This window comes from Ornithodoros turicata, chromosome 4 (genome assembly GCF_037126465.1).
Source record: "Ornithodoros turicata isolate Travis chromosome 4, ASM3712646v1, whole genome shotgun sequence".
In the NCBI taxonomy this organism is placed as follows: domain Eukaryota; kingdom Metazoa; phylum Arthropoda; class Arachnida; order Ixodida; family Argasidae; genus Ornithodoros; species Ornithodoros turicata.
Window position 1 is genome coordinate 3112352 of NC_088204.1, and position 21332 is coordinate 3133683.

General features: G+C 43.3%; 2 protein-coding genes across 3 annotated transcripts in view; both read left to right on the top strand.

Moving 5' to 3' along the window:
- Positions 1 to 2945, top strand: part of LOC135390676 (RNA 3'-terminal phosphate cyclase-like) — a 5657-nt gene extending 2712 nt beyond the window's left edge. The window contains exons 7-11 of the mRNA XM_064620487.1: positions 32 to 156; positions 221 to 279; positions 725 to 819; positions 899 to 1003; positions 2841 to 2945. Coding sequence (XP_064476557.1) covers positions 32 to 156; positions 221 to 279; positions 725 to 819; positions 899 to 1003; positions 2841 to 2918 — 462 coding nt within the window. The 3' untranslated portion in view covers positions 2919 to 2945. The remainder of the gene's footprint in view (positions 1 to 31; positions 157 to 220; positions 280 to 724; positions 820 to 898; positions 1004 to 2840) is intronic.
- The window catches only part of LOC135390677 (crustacean hyperglycemic hormones-like), a 45619-nt gene continuing 27127 nt past the window's right edge, over positions 2841 to 21332 (top strand). For both annotated transcript variants that reach the window (XM_064620488.1, XM_064620489.1), the window contains exons 1-2: positions 2841 to 2899; positions 3040 to 3130. In XM_064620488.1, coding sequence (XP_064476558.1) covers positions 3077 to 3130 — 54 coding nt within the window. In that variant the 5' untranslated portion in view covers positions 2841 to 2899; positions 3040 to 3076. The remainder of the gene's footprint in view (positions 2900 to 3039; positions 3131 to 21332) is intronic.

The window sequence follows — 21332 nt, forward strand, 5'->3', positions numbered from 1 at the left end:
CGTGGCAACCCTTTGGTGTCCCTCTTAACAGGTCGCTCACATCATGGCAGATTGTGCCGCGAGCATCATCCGCGAGCAGTGGCAGTCGACACCGTGCAGCGTGGAGAGGCTGAAGGAGAGTGAAGCGAATGCCTTCGGGACAGGAAATGGCATCATGTCAGTTAATTATTGAATTAATAGAATAAATGAAACTTAATATCTATTGTTGCATTTCTTTTAGTGTAATCGCGGAGTCTTCAACCGGTTGCAAATGGAGCGGGAGCGCATTAGGAAAGAGAGGTAGGGTTTTTGCCTCGCTTTATTACGATAATCGTGATATATATATATATATATATAATATTATGATTAGGGATATTAATGATTTATTATGATTTATGATATTTTTTATGATATTTTATCAATGATTTATTATGAAACGATTTTTAGGCACTAACAGGTAGTGCTCTTCGTTGCATAAATCATTCTAGGACAACCAACCTTCAAAATCGTATTGTTTTGTCTTCCAATCGTAAGGAATGTTGATACATAAAACGGTGCACACACCCCCTTTCTCAGCTTATCGGGAAACAGAGCGATATCATCCGCAATGATGATTGGCATACTGCGTGCTGTGCGGTCAAGAGCGCCCCCTGTTAGTGCCTAAAAATCCGGGCCCTAATTATGATTAACGTGAAACTGTTTCTGTTTTACGTTCAAAACCTCGTCTCTGTCGTCCACTTCTAAGGAACCCCTGCCGAGGCCGTGGGACGATCAGCGGCGCGTGATCTCCTGAAGGAACTCGGGAAGACCTCATGTGTCGACAGCTATCTTCAAGATCAAGTGAGCGTTGTTTACGTCGTCTTCATCCAATACCAGTCTGTTTTTTCAGTAAATAATTGAACGACTTCTTTATTTACAGCTTATTGTGTTCATGGCTCTGGCAGGTGGAACATCACGTATCCTATCTGGTCCTCTGACCCTGCACACTGAAACTGCCATACATGTGGCTCACATTCTTACAAAGGTAAAAGCACCCAAGTAACAGTTCTGGAAACTAGTCTCAGGTAGTTTGTAACTAAAAGACAAGTAGCTTGTAACTGTAACTTGCTCCTTTTTTCAGTAACTAATTAACAGTTACAAGTTATTTTTCTGAGGAAGAAACTTTTTCACAAAGACATCGAAGGGAGTCAAGACCGTAGATCGAAGGTGTATAGTCACTGAGGGTCCGAAGTTGGGGAAGTCATAGTTGGAAGGTGAAGCCGAAGTTGGAAGGTGTATAGGTTTTCTAAGCAGATTGCAGGGCAGGGGAAACTATACAGCATAAGTAACAAATAGAACTAGATACACGTGTCTTCTGGGAACAGCAGAAAGTCTGCTGGTCTGTACAAAGTGGAATAAGCCAGGGAAGAAATAAAAAGGGTGAAGGCATGGCCAATTGAAGAAATAAAAAGGGTGAAGGCATAGCCAATTGAAGCAAGAAAATGGGTGAAGGCATGCCAATACTACTATACTACGATGGTACTATGCTACTAGTACTATCGATGGTCGTGTGAGAATCAAACTATCGATAGTAAGAAAACTACCGATAGCACTATCAATAGTCGACTGTTGATAGTAAGAAAACTATAGATAGTACTATCGATGGGCGCGTGAGAATCAAACTATCGATAGTAAGAAAACTACGATAGCACTATCAATAGTCAACCGTCGATAGTAAGAAAACTATGGATAGTACTATCGATTGTCGTATGAGAATCCGACGATCGATAGTAAGAAAACTACCGATAGTACTGTCGATAGTATGCTTTCGATAGTCGGCTATAAGGAAAAACTATCGGGGAGTGGATAGAAATAGAAAGAGGAAATGCCTCACTCCTACAAGTTTTACAATACAACTCTGAGCTCCCTCCGACACTGACATTGAGCTTCTCGTGCCGCTCAAACCAACCGCAAGGTCACGTGATTCTCTCTGCACTGGATTGACTGGCATTGTGGTCTCATGAATGCGTACAATTTTATGATGAGCGTCTTCTTTCGCTGCTTGCAGTGCATCATTCATACATTACAGCTAAGCGGAAAGAACTTGTTTGGCACGTGATTCTGTTTTCGTTGTCACTGTACCAGTGCGAAAGTGAAGAATGGAACGAAAGCATTGATAGTGCGAACCAAATCTAGCTGTCGATAGAAAAAGAAAAACGAAAGAGCAGTACTAGCGATAGTCAGCTACCGTAAAACTATTGATAATTTTTCGACTATCGCCAGCTTTCAAAAACTATCGATGGTCAATTTATCGATAGATTTGCAACACCAGATAAAATAAATATGTGGACCGACCACTGTGGCATCACACATGAGCGCAGTTGTTTTCTAATGTAACGCAGTGAATTATGTTTATCAGTGATTATGATTATCAGTGAATTATGATTATCAACCACCTATCCAAAACCTTTGTGTATGTCTTGTTTGATGTAGTAATCTTGCAAGCTTTGTAAGTTGCTTTAAGCTTGCTTCTCTTTTTCTGCACTGACATCTGACCTTTGGGCTATCTTTGCCAATGACCACAGAAAGCCTGCTTGAAAAATAAATCAAAGTTAATTTAAGTCAGTTTACAAGCTCTGCAGAAGCATTCAAAATATTTCCTGCATGCATCAATTATCGACGTGCCATACTTGATGTTAGATTAAGATTAGACCTCGATATCTTGAAGGTATCGGAGTAACTGTTGCGACATCTTGCAATTCGTTATGTATTGCAAAAAGCAGAAAAAATGAGTAAATATCAATTATGCAGGGCTGCTCAAGGTGAACATGTACTGCAAAGGAGCACCTGCGTTATTGACTTAGCTGGTTTGTCTTTTACAGGCAAAGTTTACAAGCTCTCAGCGGGGAACCTCACACATCCTTGAATGCACCGGAGCTGGGTGCGTGACTCAGCGTTAATTTAAATAAAGACTGTCGTTCTTGTCATTGTTGTTGCAGTTCCAGCCAATTTTGACATGCACAATTTTTTTCAAAGAAATCTGTGTTCACAAAATGGATACACGTTCTCTAACATTTCCAGGTACAATTAAAAGGTTTTTGAGGACAGGAACACAACCATGCGTGGACATTACCCTTCACTGATACAAGTGTGCTCAACAATCCTCATAAAGGTGATAGTTTTTTTTCTACATAATAGATTTTTACCACCAACTTTCGTCTTTTTAACACGGCTTTACAGCTATGGATACCGTTACGGCTGCCAGTCATGGGTAAAAAACTAAAAAAATGTAACTGAGTTGCAGTTAGTCTGCACAAATAGCAACTGCACAGTAGTTTGTACGTACCTAGGTAGTAACTAAGCAATTACATAGTAGTAGTAGTTAGTAGAAATAGTTGTTACATTTTACAGTTACTTTAAACAAAAGCAGTAACAAGTTAGTTACAACTTACTTTTACAGGAAAGTAACTAGTTAGAGTTACAAGGTACTTGTAGTTTTGTTACTACCCAATACTGACTGCTACTTTATGGCTGGTCGACTTTCTATTACCTACCACAATCTGCCTCTTTTTGTGTGTGTGCATTTCACACCACCACACACTCATCTCTGATGTCCAGAGCACAACACCAACACACATGGTGTTGTGCTCTGTTGCCTAACAAATAATCTTGACAAGGGAAAAATGTAGAGAGATTACACTTGATTCAATGCTCTGTTCATGGTAGCAGTTTTGGCAAGGAAGACACGAGTAGTACTTGTTGGTTGATGAAACCGCCGTCTTGGCAATAGACGGCAAACATACATTGCTTCATTGTCTTCAACAAGAACAGGAAGGCAAGGGAAGCTATTTTTTTGTGTTGTTGTTGATCCAGAACTCAACTATGATACATATTTGCCACAGATTTGGATTGAAATAAACAACACGAAAGGAACTAGCTCAGCGTTCAGTAACATTTTGAGCAGTTAAAACAAGCTCTATATCTACATTGCTGACCTATTGTGCTGCCAATGTTTTGTGTGTTATGATTGTCAGTGTATGGGTGCTAGGGTTAGTGCATCAACTGGTTGTAGCACTGACAGCATGATTGGACATTTCAATCTCGTTTTCTGATGTAACCGGTATGGTGTTTGTTGAAATACCATACCAACCATACCATATCAAGGACAGCCTCTGCCCACCCATCGTTTTGCTATACTTGCACTTCCACTGAGGTAGTAGATAAATTATTCCACAAAGGTGAGAATGACAAATTAAAGGAGTAATTTTATAGGGTCAACCACTGTGTAGCTTGGTAGGGCCATGTGATTAAAATTAAATTTTGAAATGATTTCAAGAAGAGTTTTGCCAAAAATTTACCACCAACGTGGCCCTGTAAACCTACCCCATTAAAAAGCGTTAAGGCTTCGTTATAACGAAGTGAACGAGACGAAGAAAAAGTTCGTTAGAAGCGGTTTTTTCACGAAAACGTTGATAATAGCCTCGGAAACACCGCTAGAGTATTCAAGCAAGGGAAGAAATCTTGTCAACGAGCACTTTGGCCCCCATTTAGTTTTGGTGACAAAAAAAAAAAGACACAAAACGGTGTCTGGAGTTGGTTTTGCGGTGGCTTCTGCCGGCTCACCCATCGCAGTAAGCGGAGTCTGGTAGCAGTGCGCATCAACCATCCATGCATTTCGGCCGGTACAGCGTAAAACATTGAATGAAGGGGCTTCGTTATAAGGAGGGATTACTGGTGAATATACGCAGGAAAAAAAAAACCGGAAAAGAACCACCAAAATCCGAACATAGGCCCACGTGTTATCCACACTAGAATGGTGACAGTGTCGCCCCCTATAGGTCGATCTCGCAGCGAATAAAAAAAAAGAAGTAAAGGGTACTGCCATTAAGCACACACTCACGAATGGCCAATCAAAATGCAGCGCAGCGAAGAGAAAGAAGCAAGAACGGAATCCGGGAACACTTCCGGCGTGTTCCCGATGCGGTTGCGGCATCGGCCTTCGAACATACGTATATATATGCAGCTTCGGACCATCAATAAAATGCATCCGTTGTCGTTGGTCCTCCTTTTGTTGTCTCACGTTCCAGCTGTCATATTAGCGCCAGCCTCCTCCATTTTCTTCTTTTTTTTAAAAAAATGTCCCTCATTTGGCTGTCATTAGCGGCCGGAAAAAAACGTTCGATATAGTGACGTAGGAGGCGTTGACCGCATCAGCGTCCTCATGCAAATTTTATGCCGAATAATAACGAAACGATGCGTTTCGCCGAAAAATCGCGCCTCTTGTCATCTGCCGCTTCTGGTTTTCTTTTTTGGTGTTTCGTAACGTTGGAGAATTAAACTCTAAGGACCTTGACCTTGCAATCTTTTTTTTTTTTTCCTTTCCTATATCTGTTTTTGGTTGTCACTTCTGTTTCGTTTTTTCGCGACGGCTACCTTTGAATATACATCGAAAGCAATCAGGCCGTGCCCAAAAACCAACCTAAGAAAACGCGAGCGCGTGCTTTCTTACGAAGCTCGGAGTCACTGCGCGAAATATTTCTACTAAATCTAGGGCCAGTTAATTAAAATTTAGTTACTATTTTGTAACCGGTCGTTTGGTTGCATTCACGTCACTGTCAGCAGCTTCCGGCAATGACGTCACGGTCGGCAGCTTCCGGTTTTTGTTCTGCCGATCATCAAATTCAACGATTGGAAACGAAGATCGCTGACATTTTATCGTACTTCAGAGACTATCCGTGTGTTCACACGAGCGACATTCCCGCAGAAGCGGAAGATGCGATAAGCGTCATGGCTTTCTGCTGTCACATGAGCGCGAGCGCTCAACGTCGTGTCTCACGTACACTGCTAACTGTGGGGGATATCCTGCTACACAGCCACAAGATATTCCGCAGCAGAAGACAGAAAAACACGATGACGGTGTCGTCTGCTAAGTGTCGTCTGCTACGCCAATCCCAATATTCCGCACCGTGTGAATGCTCACATAACACGGGCCGGAACTCTGTAAGCAGTGTTTTTGCTTTTTCTTCCAATAGAATATTCCGTGAGGATATCGCTCGTGTGAATACACGGTTTATCTCGCCGGCAAGCACTGGTGACGTCCACAAAGGGTGGAACATCTGTTGGTTAGGTCATCGTGAAACCGAAACCGGACGGCAAAAAATGCGCTTCAGTTTTCTGGTTCGTCTCCGAAACTGTTCGGGTCTCTGTTGAAGGAAACTTTCTATGAATGATGAACCGTCAGGTTTGGGTAATAAACTCGTTGACCGGCTCCTTTTTTTCACAACCTGTTTGCACGCAGACGCCGCCGAACTACTGATATTTCTATTAGCATGCGTATCGATATCTATATATCGACCTATACTATCGATATTTATAACGATGTGAATATCGATACTCTTTAAATTTTAAAAGTATCGAGAAAACATCGCACGCATTAAATACCGATAAGAATATCGATATCGTTCCATCGCTAACGCGCATGCGCGTTATCTCGTACTAGATCTTTCCTTCGCTGGTATTTTCCTGACGGCTTCGGTGGCGACAATCAGTTCGCTACCTATATAGTATATACAAACACATGGATTCCTCATATAATTATATTCCTGTCCAAAGAACAGTGAAAGCCCCCCCACCCCCCTTCCAGAAATTTTTCGGATTCCAATTCGCGCCGGATTATGCAAAAAATCGGGTGCGCTCTCGTGCAAGAACGGCGATCGCATCTGATCCGCGAGAGAGAGAGAGAGAGAGAAAGAAAGAGAGAGATTTGTGGTCTGCCACACCCTGTCGAAACACCTCAACTCCCTCGGAGAGCTCGTAAGAGGAGGAGGGATGTTTATGTCGCTCCATGACGTAGAGAGCGCCGTGTCCGTATAGCAAAATTTGAGCTCACGGCCACTCGCTATACACTGATGCTGCGTCACACAGATCTGATTACGTCATGCCAGGTGGTCGGGCCGGGCCTCCAGGGTCACGTTACGACTGGTTTCCTATCCATTACATAGCGCCCTGACGAAGACACGGATCGACGAAAATATCTTCTACATCGTGGCTCCTAATGCAGAGTTTCGACCAATGCTCATTTCATTGTCCCTCGTGTCACACGGTCAAGAACGCGAACATTGTTCACACATACTCACGAGATGAGTCCGTGTAGCACTTGATTCGATGGAAGAAAATGGCACTTAGCCAATGAGCTGTAACTGCATACCTACACCCTTTTTTCTGCCCTAAGAGCCTATTTTTCCTCTTTATCCCAACTTGTGTTCCCGTTCCTTTCCCGTTTATGTCGTCGGCGAAGAGGAAACGCGATCCTTCCAAAGTGCACTTTCCCAACAAGGCCCGCCTAGATTTTTTTTTTCTCACATTACGCCAACAGAGTCGACGACGGAGGCCATCTTTTGATGTCACTGTGACATCCGCGAGCATCTACAATGCGTCTGAGTACAAAAGAATGAGGTCACTATCCCTGAGACAACGCGAGAGAATCGAACGGCTTCTTTGGTAATTTTGTAGCCTGCGTTTGGCAATGACGCTCGGGCAAGCGGCTCAAGCTACAAGGAGAGAGTATACAACTGTTGTGTGCGTGTGTGCGTTTTTCCCCTTTTCGTAGACCTTGTCTCAAGTAACGTTATTGGGTCGAAAACTTAGCGGTGAACTAATGTCTGTCAGACGGGTCGTTGTCGTGTTTGTGCGTGCTGAGATGTGTCTATAAGGCACGGATACGTTGTCCTTTAAACGTACTTTCTTTCTTATACTACCATCCTTTTCACTATCCTCTCTCCTCTCTGAGTACGACTATTGGAGCGGCATTCTCTCACTCTCATTCTTTTCCTCACTCCCTCAAAACCCCTTTCCCACGGGATGAAACGTGCCGACAGCGCGTCAGTTAGACTTCGTCCTCCTCCTCTTTTACGTCACACCTCCTCCTCCTCCCCGGAGCAGCATTAGCATTGTACGAACAACAAAAACTAAATAAGATAAGTTCGGGCACATTTGAAGTTTTTTTTAATTACTTTTAATGATCGTACTCGTTACCTGACGGTACTATTTGCTAACACTTAACAGCCTGCGACGTGAATGTTTTTAGAGCCTCGTATGTTGAGCACTATAGATAAGATAAGAGATAAAAATGTAAATGAGGTAAGGTACGCGCATGTAGTCACGCTAAGTGGTAGATGAAGTAGAGGCCTTTCGATTATTGCTAAATATTCTTGATGATAAGTAATCATACTTGCAAATATGCGAGTGTTTTAAGAGAAAAGAAAGAGAAAAAAAAAACATCCATACATAGAGTCATGTAACGTATCAACAACTGTCGCACGTATATTACTCTTGCTTTCCGACCACTTCTGCTCACAACATTGTGAAGCGTGGGCTGTACACGTGACGTAGTGATCCACTTGTCGTCTGCTATGCCAAGGCGAGACGTGACATCCCAAAGATGAGAGGGATTTTCGGGAAGGTGCGATCTCGTGCTAAGCCGAACAAATCTGCTCGGAGTGCTCTACAGACTCAAGTAGGAGAAAGTCTGGCAACAATACCTCACTTCAACATGTCACAGTTCGTGCCGTGATTGATGCCATGCTCTTGATGATACAGGCGCTGGTACGATGCATCGATTTAGCTCGCTCAGTGACGGCTCGGTGACGCTTCTCCGTTGAAAATTTACAGCAGCCGGATTGGTATCGATATCACTATCGGCATCGTAGCGATAGTCGGTTCATTGTGTGGCGGTTAGAAGTTGAAGACGGATTAGAAGTTGAGCCACATTAGGCATCGTCATTATTAAGTCGGAAGTACGATCAAGTGAGATTGTGTTACAGTCGAAAGTCGTTAATATGACCACGGCAGTTCCCGCAGATTTTGGTCATAAAGCGAATTGTCATATTAACGAACACCACGTGTTACGAGCTGTACCCTGGCCCTTTACGTGAGCTTCGAAAAGTAGAAAATTGTGCAAACTGGCGTAATGAAGCATTTTAAAAGAACGTGTAACGCTTGTATTTTTTATTTTTAGTCTGATAAGTACCCGTTTTGGCCGTTATATAGGTCAGGAGAACCGCCGGTAACAAGGGAGAACAAGGGTAAAGTGAACATGTTCGCCCCCTAGTTCTGCTGAAAAATACCGATCAACGTCATATTAACGAAATGTCATATTAACCAACAAGTGTTACACGCGGACGGCATTAGGAGGAAACGGTTCCCGAGGAAAACGGTCATAATAGCGGGAATGTCGTATTAACGAGGTTTGACAGTACGCGAAAAATAACAAAAAAGTAGAAACTGCGAAAAGAATATCGTTTAATATTTGCATTGAAATAGCGTGTAATATCGTGTAAGCCACTCTTCAGCATTCCGGTTGAATACACACAATTATTACACTGCGCCTGCGGTGAATGGCTCCTATCCCTTGCGCGAAGAAAAAATATGGTTTCTTGGGCTCGTTCCGACATCAGTGTTCTATGAAAGACTGGAAAATAAAGGAAACATTCGGAACACGTGTTTAACCCTTTTCGTGCAAAAACATACCCGAAAGTCCACGCGCTCGCTTTCATGTACCCTAATAGTACACGAAGCCTGTACATTCAGCTTGTACATTCACAGCACGGATGATCTCATCGGCGATCATTAGCAGACGGTACAAAACGACCCTCATTTCCGCCAGAAAGCAACTCACTTAAGTCTATTTTAGAGCCGGATTCAAAGGCGGCTATTTTTTTACGACTTCAATCACGACCCCATTCATGATCCCTTGCTGGCCAAATGAACTGGTTCGGCTCAAAGCGACATAAAGCGGTTGAGACGAACAATCTTCCACTAACTAACTTGTGGGTGAATGTTACGATATAGGACATAAAACCGTAATTGTAACCGTACGTGTTTGGTGCGGGGGGTGGCAGAGCAACAGAGCTGGATCTTGCAGACGACAGTGGCTCAAAGCAGACGACATTGGCTCAAAGCAGACGACATGGCAGTAATTATGCGAACACCAGGGGGTCACACGCGCGTTGGGGATTGATGTCGCAAACACGCATAAAAAATGTTGATTTTTTTTATATGTTTGATCAAATTGCCCGTTTGGTGGGGCGAGAGTGAAGATAGGTTTATCGTCACACGCCGTTCACGTTGAATCGTTTCATGAGATATCTCAAGAGAGACAATATTTTCAAAAGAAAACGAAAAGAGCACTACCTGTTCCTGGTACATTCTGAACCCTATAGCTTTGCGAATAGTTACTAAAGTCGAAAAGAAAAAGTACATCAATTATTAGTTATAATTGGTTGAATCAGATCGTGTGTAGGTCTTGGAAGCCCAGTTGGAAACGGTATAATAATAATATTAGCACTACATCGAATGATCTTTGATGTTGCTTCAGCGCACGAGCAAACCATGGACGCAGAAATAAGCATAATACATAATTATTATACTTGATGTTATAAATAGGCCTGGTCGTCATCTTATTGGTTGTTTCATGCCTACTTTAGTGTTCGCATGCCTACCCTGCAAATAAACCGAACAAATTAAACAATACTACAACGTTTACGTGTGAAACATTGTTCGTGTTATAGTAACTACTGGCCATATTATTAACTACCTTTATCCTGACAGCGTCAGTCCACGTCTTTTTAGTGTTTTAGACCAGCACCCAAAATTTTGCCGTCTTCTATTAACGGCCTGTTCTAATAAACGAGCCGCATTCCTTAAGCTGCTCTCTCCCTCTCTTCTCGCCTACGCGGCGTGACGTCACGACCCGATGCCCCGCCTCCCGCATTAGCGAGGCCACGTGACGCGTTGAACTGGCCCGGGTCGACTACAAAAGGACTCTTGCGGACCAGTGAAAATCAGCCCGGTGTTTCGCACCCGTTGCAAGTCGGCGTTCTCGGAGGGTGCGCGAAAGTTAGTTTCGGTTTGCCGTTTCTCGCTAGGTGCCACTAGTATCGGTTACGTTTCTGTGTGTCTTCTGCAATCAGTTCCCCCCAAGATCTCAACAAGGTAGGAATAGTTTGATATTATTTCTTAAAAATAACTATTTTCAGTCTTTTTTTTTTTATTGTTGCGGGGGTAAGTACGTGGCAAAATTGCTACTAATTGTTATGCTTTGCGTTGTTAAAGAAGCTTAACCTTCTGCAAAATCCGCGTTTTTAATTTTCATCTTACGCTTCGATATTTGAAAATACATCCACCTTTCCCATTCAATGCACTGGCAGTGGAGTCCTGAGCGGCATCAGTCGCGCCGCGGTGTTGGACCTGATCACGTGACTCTGCATGCTAACGTGTCTGCAAATGACATACAGTAAATTACCTTACGTGTGAGCCTATTCCAGTTACCTTACATGCAGTAAATTGTCAGGAATAGACGTTCCGTAGCCCTTCCTTTCCAGCTTATTTTTTTTTCTCTTTCTCTCTCGTCACTTCCCCCGATTCCTCCTCTTCATCTTCATCTTTCCCTGCCCACCGAGGCCAATTAGTTTTTTTTTCCGCTGATCATAAATGAATTCAATCTATTCTTGCAAGATGTGATTGGCCGTCTGACGTCGGAATATTTCTCTGACTTAGCTTTATTCACATAGTACATAGAATGCGCATAATACAGTCAAACGTATATCCATGTATATCCATTCTTCTCTCTCTCCGTCTGTTCCCTTGCTTTCTTGCTTCGTGCCCCCCCCCCCCCACACTCATGCATATCGGACAGTGGTACCTCTAAATAAATATAAAAACAAAGTAATGTCCATTGACTCAATCCTCATGGTGGGTTTAAGCGAAATTAAAAGCGCTAAAAACAGGCGAAGACGCGGACACACAAATAGCGCTGTCTTTAGCGCTTTTAATGTCGCCATGTCGTACGAACAGGCTCATTGTGACGCTTTACGTGCTTTATGGTGGGTTACTTGATTTTAGAATATGCTGTTTTGTGACATATTCGGGACGTGTTTCGCCAGTAGGGCAACACACATCTCTCCTGTCGGGTCAGAAATTTTGCATAAACGAACATGCATCAATTTATTCCCATGTTCGGCTGTCACATTCGGATTCTTTTAAAATTCGTGCGCGCGTATGAGAAATTACATTTTAGACGAAGGGGTCCCACAGTTAGGAGCTATAGTATCGGACATCTAATTATTAACGAAGATTATGCGGCATTTATAACAGTGTTGACGTACGATAAAGTTATGAAGACTACAATGAATTCACACTTTAGAGATATGAAGTACATGTCATGAATGAAACTATTGAGCACTCTGCAGTCATTCTTGCACACTCGTTCATTGAACTCCGCTTACACAAGAGTGTCACGTGTTCTTTTGTTTCCGTCTGCACTGAATGGAAAGGGAAAAGAAAAAAAAATCTAGACAATGCTTGTCTGGTCACTGATACCAGTGCCCTCGACCGTCAAAACTCGAAAAGTACAAAGCGACAATTCAATGCCACGCTGCGCTCCACAAACGATTCCGAACTTAAAATAAAGAATAATAAGAAGAAAAAAACTCCCCGAAGGACATTTGCCCACTGTGCGTACGACGGGTTCACTTGCAGGCAGCTTTGAACGCATACAAACTGCTTGGAAATCGGAAAGTCTCTTCCTCTCCTTCAGATCTGCCTTCGCTGCAACGCTTTCAAGCACTGCGGCGAAGTTATCTGTAGGAGGACAACTTTAGAGGCCAACAATTCATTTCGCAGAACGCGCTCACCAACTTGTGCTTTTCTCTCTGTTTTTGCTTCGCGCATCTTTATGAGAAGGTCCGCAAGATGGATTATATGTCGTCGACGTGCAAAAAAAAAGTGTCTCTATGCAAGAAGGAAAGAAGGATGGTGAGGAGAAAATTGGCCGGGCAAGTTAGTTCCAGGCAATTTCGCGTCTGCTTCGGCAGAAAGCTGTCGTCTGCTAGTGTAATCGTCGCGCAATATGCGGTTTAGATGACGTACGCTACGATGGAAATCTGCAGAATGATATAAAAAAACAAACAAAAAAAAACAAAGGATTAATAGCGTCGTAAAGGTGTCGAAGTCGCCATAACGCGCAGTAATTTACGATTTAGACTGTGCAGATTGACAAAAATGCCGATTGCTTAAATATATAACAAAACTTTGGTGTCCTGTAATTGGCATTTTAGAAGCTTTAGTAACAACAGCCAAAGGTTAGTCTGAACGTTTCTTTCTTCCTTTTTTTGTCCAGTATCAGTGCGAACGTAAAAGTAATTAAAAATTAATCGAAGTAAACTACAGATTTGAAAAGTTGGTTTAGTTGACTTTGTCCAGTAAACAGTGCTTTTCTAGCAGGTAACCCATCGCACTGAACACCATCACACACGTAGGCAGGCCTCCATTGGTCAATCAGCCGCAGCTCTCATTAACTTCGTAAAAAAGAAAAAAAAAGAAAGTATGTTCGTTGTCCCCTGGGGCTTCATCCAGGCCGTATATCTGGAGAAAGGGATATTGCTTTCCAACGCACATCTAGCAATAGCGGTTTGCAATAGGCGGTGCAATGTTCGGACCCACTTAATCACTCGGGGAGAACAAAGCTCCCGCGAGGGAGCGTTGGGAGCGTCGTATTAATCAGCGACTGACCTGCTAATAGTGCCAGAAGGGCCGAACATACCATAGTCGTTTCGTGTACGGTATCACGGTCTCTGTGGTGTTTTGGCTGGAACAGAGTAAACGGTCGTACACTCTAGCTTCTTCATAGACAGGTTCATGCTGGCAGAACAGACCTCATCAAAATATGTATTCAAAATATCCATATTCTCGTACTACATGCTGACATCAAACAATGACAGATAAAACCGAAAGGACACAGCCAGTGCCGGTGTCTTGAGGCAGCGAGAAAGGACGCCAAAATGAAACCTTTCTTGCCGGACGACAGACAGAGAGAACGAAAATCAGAAGAAAAAAAAAGGGGGGCGAGTTTCTTACTTGTCCCCCCGGAGGCGAGAAGATAGACGGGGTCGCACATTCAAACACCCGCGCATACCCTGAAACCAGCTCCTGACAACGTACTACCTTCCAAGCAGTGTACCTAGATGGCGCCACCAGCTCCCCTTTTGCGTTTGAGAGTCACATGACAAGTAGCGGAGCAAAAATATCGCTTTAAAATTTTCCACTTGTCCTACTTGGTCACACGTCACACCTCGCTTCATCGGAAACGAAGAAGCGACGTCACGGACACGCCCCTTGATGTCGTCTGCATTAAATGCGGTTCGAGTGTCGTCTGCTTTGATTGGAGAGCGATTATTGCATAGCAGACGGCCCGACCGCGTGATCACAAGCACGAAGGGGAACAAACCCATTAATCCCCGGGAATCCCCGAGAACGGACGACCGTGTCGGGGAACTTTGCGAGTCTGAACGGAAGTTTCCAAACGTGCTATATTTTGTTTGCTTGTTCCGCTTACGTTGCCATGGTCACGTGGAGCTCGTTGCAGACGACGCGAAAAGTTGCGAGAAAAGTGGAAATGCCGCGGTGTAAAATGTTGATTGCCTGTTCTGCGGACTAAGTGAATAATGCACTGCGGTGAAAAACGCTTCACAGCTTGCGTACCTAGTGAAATGACGGAACTCTGTGGAACTCGCAGCTCTCTCATGATTCAGTTCACCCATTCGAGTCAATGTGAAGTCTCACCTAATTCCAAAAGAATGTTGTGATATATGATATGACACATGAAAATACTATATCGCTCACATGTTCGGGTATTGTAATGTTTTCTACCTTCGAAGCAATTATTTTACGAAGTACAGCGGAATAACACTTGCGCATAATTCATGGTACATAGGGTGAGGTGGGGCAAGACGAGACAGAAATTTGCAATTGAACGTGAAATTTTTATTTTTCGTGTTTTTGGGAAAAAAAGAAAGAAAAGAAAACTTGCCATAGACACATTCTGATGGGTCTAGAGCTTCTGGCTGTCAAAGACAGCAGAGCAGACAAAGTGAAGCCCGTGGGCCCCTACACAACCCCCCTGAGACCACCGCTCACGTGATGTGCAGTAAAACCACACCGAGCCCGGTGCTATTTTGCTCCACCGTCCTTTGCAAACAAGGCCCCGCCAGTCTGACGTGTCGCTCGCATTTGCGTGCACTTCTGCTTTGCTGGAAATATCACAGGAAACAGGAAAATTTGCTGGAAAAATCCAGGGCAATATGCCAAAAAGAAATTTCCGAGGAACAAGCAGGAATCCACCTAATAGTTGGCTTATCTGTTTCTAAATTACATTAAATTGTCGCGTCTTGCCCCGTGCTTATCGTGGGATGCATTAATTTTTCTGTTCAACACTGGATAGCCAAGAGTGCCCGTATATCTAGATGAATAATCAAGAAACAGGATGTGAACTTAAATTCGCAGAATAAGCCTGCGAAACGCTGCTGCACATATGACAAGAAAAACTGAAAAAGGGCTACAGAAAATCGCACCTTTTTTGGCTGGTCTTTACATTCCAGGCAGGACTAAACGATTTTTTTTTTAGTCTCTCTTCAACGCATACACCAATTCGGACAATTTTCACGTGCAATTGACCTCTACCCGAGCAACGTCATCATGACGTTGGTAGACAGACTGGAACCGAAACAAATCTGAAGGGGAGGGCTGGGTTCCACGAATGGCCACTTGTTCGCTGCCTCCTATAGACCTCTACCCGAGCAACGTCATCATGACGTTGGTAGACAGACTGAAACCGAAACAAATCGGAAGGGGAGGGCTGGGTTCCACGAATGGGCACTTGTTCGCTGCCTCCTATAGACCTCTACCCGAGCAACGTCATCATGACGTTGGTAGACAGACTGAAACCGAAACAAATCTGAAGGGGAGGGCTGGGTTCCACGAATGGCCACTTGTTCGCTGCCTCCTATAGACCTCTACCCGAGCAACGTCATCATGACGTTGGTAGACAGACTGAAACCGAAACAAATCGGAAGGGGAGGGCTGGGTTCCACGAATGGGCACTTGTTCGCTGCCTCCTATAGACCTCTACCCGAGCAACGTCATCATGACGTTGGTAGACAGACTGAAACCGAAACAAATCTGAAGGGGAGGGCTGGGTTCCACGAATGGCCACTTGTTCGCTGCCTCCTATAGACCTCTACCCGAGCAACGTCATCATGACGTTGGTAGACAGACTGAAACCGAAACAAATCGGAAGGGGAGGGCTGGGTTCCACGAATGGGCACTTGTTCGCTGCCTCCTATAGACCTCTACCCGAGCAACGTCATCATGACGTTGGTAGACAGACTGAAACCGAAACAAATCTGAAGGGGAGGGCTGGGTTCCACGAATGGCCACTTGTTCGCTGCCTCCTATAGACCTCTACCCGAGCAACGTCATCATGACGTTGGTAGACAGACTGAAACCGAAACAAATCGGAAGGGGAGGGCTGGGTTCCACGAATGGGCACTTGTTCGCTGCCTCCTATAGACCTCTACCCGAGCAACGTCATCATGACGTTGGTAGACAGACTGAAACCGAAACAAATCTGAAGGGGAGGGCTGGGTTCCACGAATGGGCACTTGTTCGCTGCCTCCTATAGACCTCTACCCGAGCAACGTCATCATGACGTTGGTAGACAGACTGAAACCAAAACAAATCGGAAGGGGAGGGCTGGGTTCCACGAATGGCCACTTGTTCGCTGCCTCCTATAGACGAGTTCAGAAAATCCCAGAGTGCTTAGCGTCGCTTTGAACTGTGGGAGTTTACTAATACGAAAGAAACGATTTCTCCCCTACCGGTCCATTGCCCACGACATGTCAAGGTCAGCGAAAGCGAAATGCGAAGGATTATCCTTGGTTCCCCCGCTCAGCAAGCGCCCAGGATGCAATGCGTGCGCAAAGACCACTGGGATTTTCTGAACTCGTCTATTGAAAGAAAAGTAGGACCGAAGGTCGCGTCCCTTTCAGGGATCACCGTAGTCTCCTCAAGACCATGGCTTTCGAGCGCGACCTTGTTCGCCCTTAGCTTCAAGCGTAGTTCAACTCTACCAAATTGGTGGCGCTGTCGAACACTATGCCGTCATTTGTTTACAAACTTTACAAACCGGGAGGGGTCTATTGAAAGAAAAGTAGGACCGAAGGTCGCGTCCCTTTCATGGGCCATCGCAATTCCCTCAAGAGCATGGCTTTCGGGGCGACCTTGTTCTCGCCTGCACTCTTAAAAATGAACTTCACCGCATAGCACGCTCCTAGCCAACCATCATCTCGAATGATATCGTTATCTGCCCTGATTTGCTGAAAACTGGATGCGTACGCCTTTTTGTGACACGTATGCTGTTCATAATTGTCACAAAAAAAGGCGTACGCCTCCCGTTTTCAGCAAATAAGGGCAGATAACGATATCATTCGAGATGATGGTTGGCTAGGAGCGTGCTATGCGGTGAAGTTCATTTCTAAGAGTGTACATGCACTGAATTGTACTCAATACGAATGCGTCGATGAAAGGCCGGTAAATATTAATTATGCGAGAAGCTAAAGCGGCTCTGTAGTAAAAGTCATAAACGCAGCAAGAAAGTAAAGTAAAAATAAACATTTTACGGGCAGGATGTAACAAACACATGGCTATAGCTTCGTCATATATTACTCAGAATTAAACGACGTCTGGCGCTTCGCGCCAGTCTTGTACAAAATACTCACGAAAATGTTTAAGTTACGTTATTGATTACCGGGCAAAAAAAAAAAGAAAAAGTAATTGAGGAGAGTACTAAATACCCTACCTTAAAAAATATACTTGAGTACAGTATACTAAAACACTCACAAAAGTAACTCGTTACTTTCAAGATAACATCAAGTTACAATTTCTGAGAGCCCGGATCGAGGGTTCAGTGCCCTCATGTATGTAAATGTATGAATGAATGAATGCGTTTATGTTATTAATGAATATTTGAATATTGAATGAATATTTATGTTATTAATTAATGAATGAACGAATGTGCCCAAGAAGATCCACAAGAGCCTTGGTGTTGGCGCACTATCAAATTACAGTAACGTACATCAGCAACACTCGCTAATGATATAAAGGAAATTGCAGGAAGGCAATAATCCGAGGCACTAGGAGGTTAAAAGAACATATAGGGTAAGGTGATCCATGTTGAAGATAGTTGAACTATTTTGTTAATAGCAGTCAGAATTATCGCCTAAAATTGTACCATAATTCGTTAACTGAATCCCCAAACCGTTAAGAAATGATCCACAAATTACTGTGGTGCGAAAACAGATATTTATTTCGTACGGGCCAAAAATGACAGGCTACATATTTTCATCAACTTACGCCACCCTATCTATGGGTAAGTCGAGGACATAAAAAAAAAATAGTGCCGGGTTTAAATTTTGTCCGTTGTTTGGGCCAGCGGAAACGGTCAGCCACGAGTAATGCACGTGGAATGCACGTGGAAACACAGGGCAATGACACAGCATCATAATGGTGAAGTCATATTTTATTAGCCGAGGAGCAGAAATGAGCAAATTGGAAGTCAATGCTCGCCAAAGTTACGGATGGGACAAAAAAAAAAAAAAAAGGGCCCCTCTTATCTCGACTACATCTGCAAAACGGCGTCTAAAGCCACGTGCAGAACATCAACACGTTACTTCAAAGCCCAGATGACGACTGCGCGCAGCCTGGTGTCACAGATGAGAAAAAAATATAAAAAAATATTGCGAAGAAAATGCCACGCGAAAAACCCAAACTGTCCTCAAATTACCCCCGTCTTCAAGTAGCAAACATATGGGGGATATATAACAACAAAATGACAGGGGAAGAGGCTCCAAAAGTGCAATATTTCGGGCAATATTTGAAAGAGTACAATGAAAAAGAGAAAACGAGGTAACTAGACAACAAAAATGAAGAGACAGCAGGAACAAATAAGTCGGGTGAGGATGACTGAATTTAAGACAAGCAATACGTAAAGCTGCTTTTAAAGGCAGTATATTAGGAAAAAATTATCACACGAGGTAAAAAAAAATAAAAATAAAAAGAGTTCACCAAAATTTGACGGCATGCGAGCGTGTCATATAAGGACAGGTTTTACGTACATATAGGAGGTCGGTGGATTGCGAAGAACGACAAGAATATCGAAAATTTACGCAGCTTAGTAAGAGTGGAATGCGGCATCAGGAATTTGACGCCGCGATGTCGGGGGTATTAGTTTAACGTCTTTTAAGAGGTAAGTGGTATAGAAAAAAAAAAAAAAAATACACAAAGTTAATCGTTCTCTCGTCCGTCCTTTCTGAGGGGAAAAAAAGAGAAGAAAAAAAATCAAGAAACAAATGAGGTGTCGTATAGGAGTAACTCACGAAATAAGTACAAATAACTCCGAAAAGTATATATTTACGTCGGGGTACTAAATACCCACTTTTAAACGTATTTGTAAGATACCAAGTTACTTCTCAAAGTATTTAAGATGGTATAAGAACTTGCCATAGTAATGCTGACGCTTTAAATTTTCTGCTGTGTTTCGACTACAAAGTTGCCATTTTGATTACGCGGCCTACACTCTTAAAAATGAACTTCACCGCATAGCACGCTCCTAGCCAACCATAATCTAAACGATATCGTTATCTGCCTTGGTTCGTTGAAAACGGGAGGCGTACGCCTTTATTGTGACAATTATGAACCGCATAAGTGTCACAAAAAGGCGTACGCCTCCCGTTTTTAACAAATCAGGGCAGATAACGATATCATTCGAGATGATGGTTGGCTAGGAGCGTGCTATGCAGTGAAGCTCATTTTTAAGAGTGTATGGTCCCATCAGGACCGACGGCGTTTACCACGGCATATACCCTGTAAAGTTGGCTTCTTGTAATGGCCTACACCTCCAAGTTCACGTTAGCCTCATTATCATTCCACACTTCCGTTTTGCAAAATACGTATGGGACACGTGACGAACACGTGACGAACACTCAACGTTTACTACCAGTCATTAATTTAATTAATAAAACCTGCTCTATATAGCTGGAAATATTTAGTTCGAAAGGTGGCTCAGCCACACTGGAGGTTCGAAAGCGGGAAAGCCAGCTTTACAGGAGGCTTTAGGGAGGCTTAAGAAGCTTACAGGAGGCTTAAAGGGAGCTTTACAGCTCCTCCTTTTACTGCATTCTCTGACGCTGGAGATAGCACGTTGCTATGGTAACGGTACAAGGTAACCATAGTGGAAGGAATGGCCAAATTGATTTGCTTTCTAAGTAAAGTGGTATATTTAACGATACTATAGTAACATCTACACTCTTAAAAATGAACTTCACCGCATAGCACGCTCCTAGCCAACCATTATCTCGAATGATATCGTTATCTGTCCTGATTTGTTGAAAACGGGAGGCGTACGCCTTTTCTGTGACAATTATGAACAGCATAAGTGTCACAGAAAAGGCGTACGCCTACCGTTTTCAACAAATCAGGGCAGATAACAATATCATTCAAGATGATGGTTGGCTAGGAGCGTGCTATGCGGTGAAGTTCATTTTTAAGAGTGTAGTTACCCTGTGTGTAGCTGTAATAGCAATTTAATTTACAAAATATTTAAATGTTTACGTTTCGTGTTCGTGCTTGTAGCATTTCTTTGTGATTAGAAGTTTCAGGAGAGCTGATATACCTGGACATGCTCTTCGATGGGGACCAGGTCTGTCCTGTATCGACCTAAATTCAATCACATATCCACAGATAAGCGGGGAGACAACAGAACATTGGCACATGCAAAATCAAAGTTACGATATCGGATACTATCAGTGTTGTATCGGCGTTTTACGGTATCTGTAACGGAAGTAACAAGGGCATGGAAGAACTGACGTAGACGCTTTAAAGAAAAGTATAACTGATGAGTGACACATTGCCGATAATTTCTTACGGAGTGGATGTGTCTATAGATCAAAGTGAGTTTTAATAGGTTCGATGGTGTCCACGATAACACTATACACTCTTAAAAATGAACTTCGCTCCATAGCACGCTCCTAGCCAACCATCATCTCGAATGATATCGTTATCTTCCCTGATTTATTGAAAACGGGAGGCGTACGCCTTTTTTGTGACAATTATGAACAGCATAAGTGTCACAAAAATGGCGTACGCCTCCCATTTCCAACAAATCAGGGCAGATAACGATATCATTCGAGATGATGGTTGGCTAGGAGCGTGCTATGCGGTGAAGTTCATTTTTAAGAGTGTAGGAATGAGCCGATCAAAGTGGCTGTCGTCATGTTGCTGATCTTTGATTTGAAAGCTTCTTTTATCCCATAACAACAACAACAACAACAACTGTGATCTATATTAAAACTATCTATAATGTATCCAAAACACACACCGGTGGCATATCTCGCAATATGCAGTGAACATACCGAACTGAAAGGGGGCCAATGTACATCCTGAAAGACTCGCGAATTAAGCGAATGAAAATTTATCTCGAAATC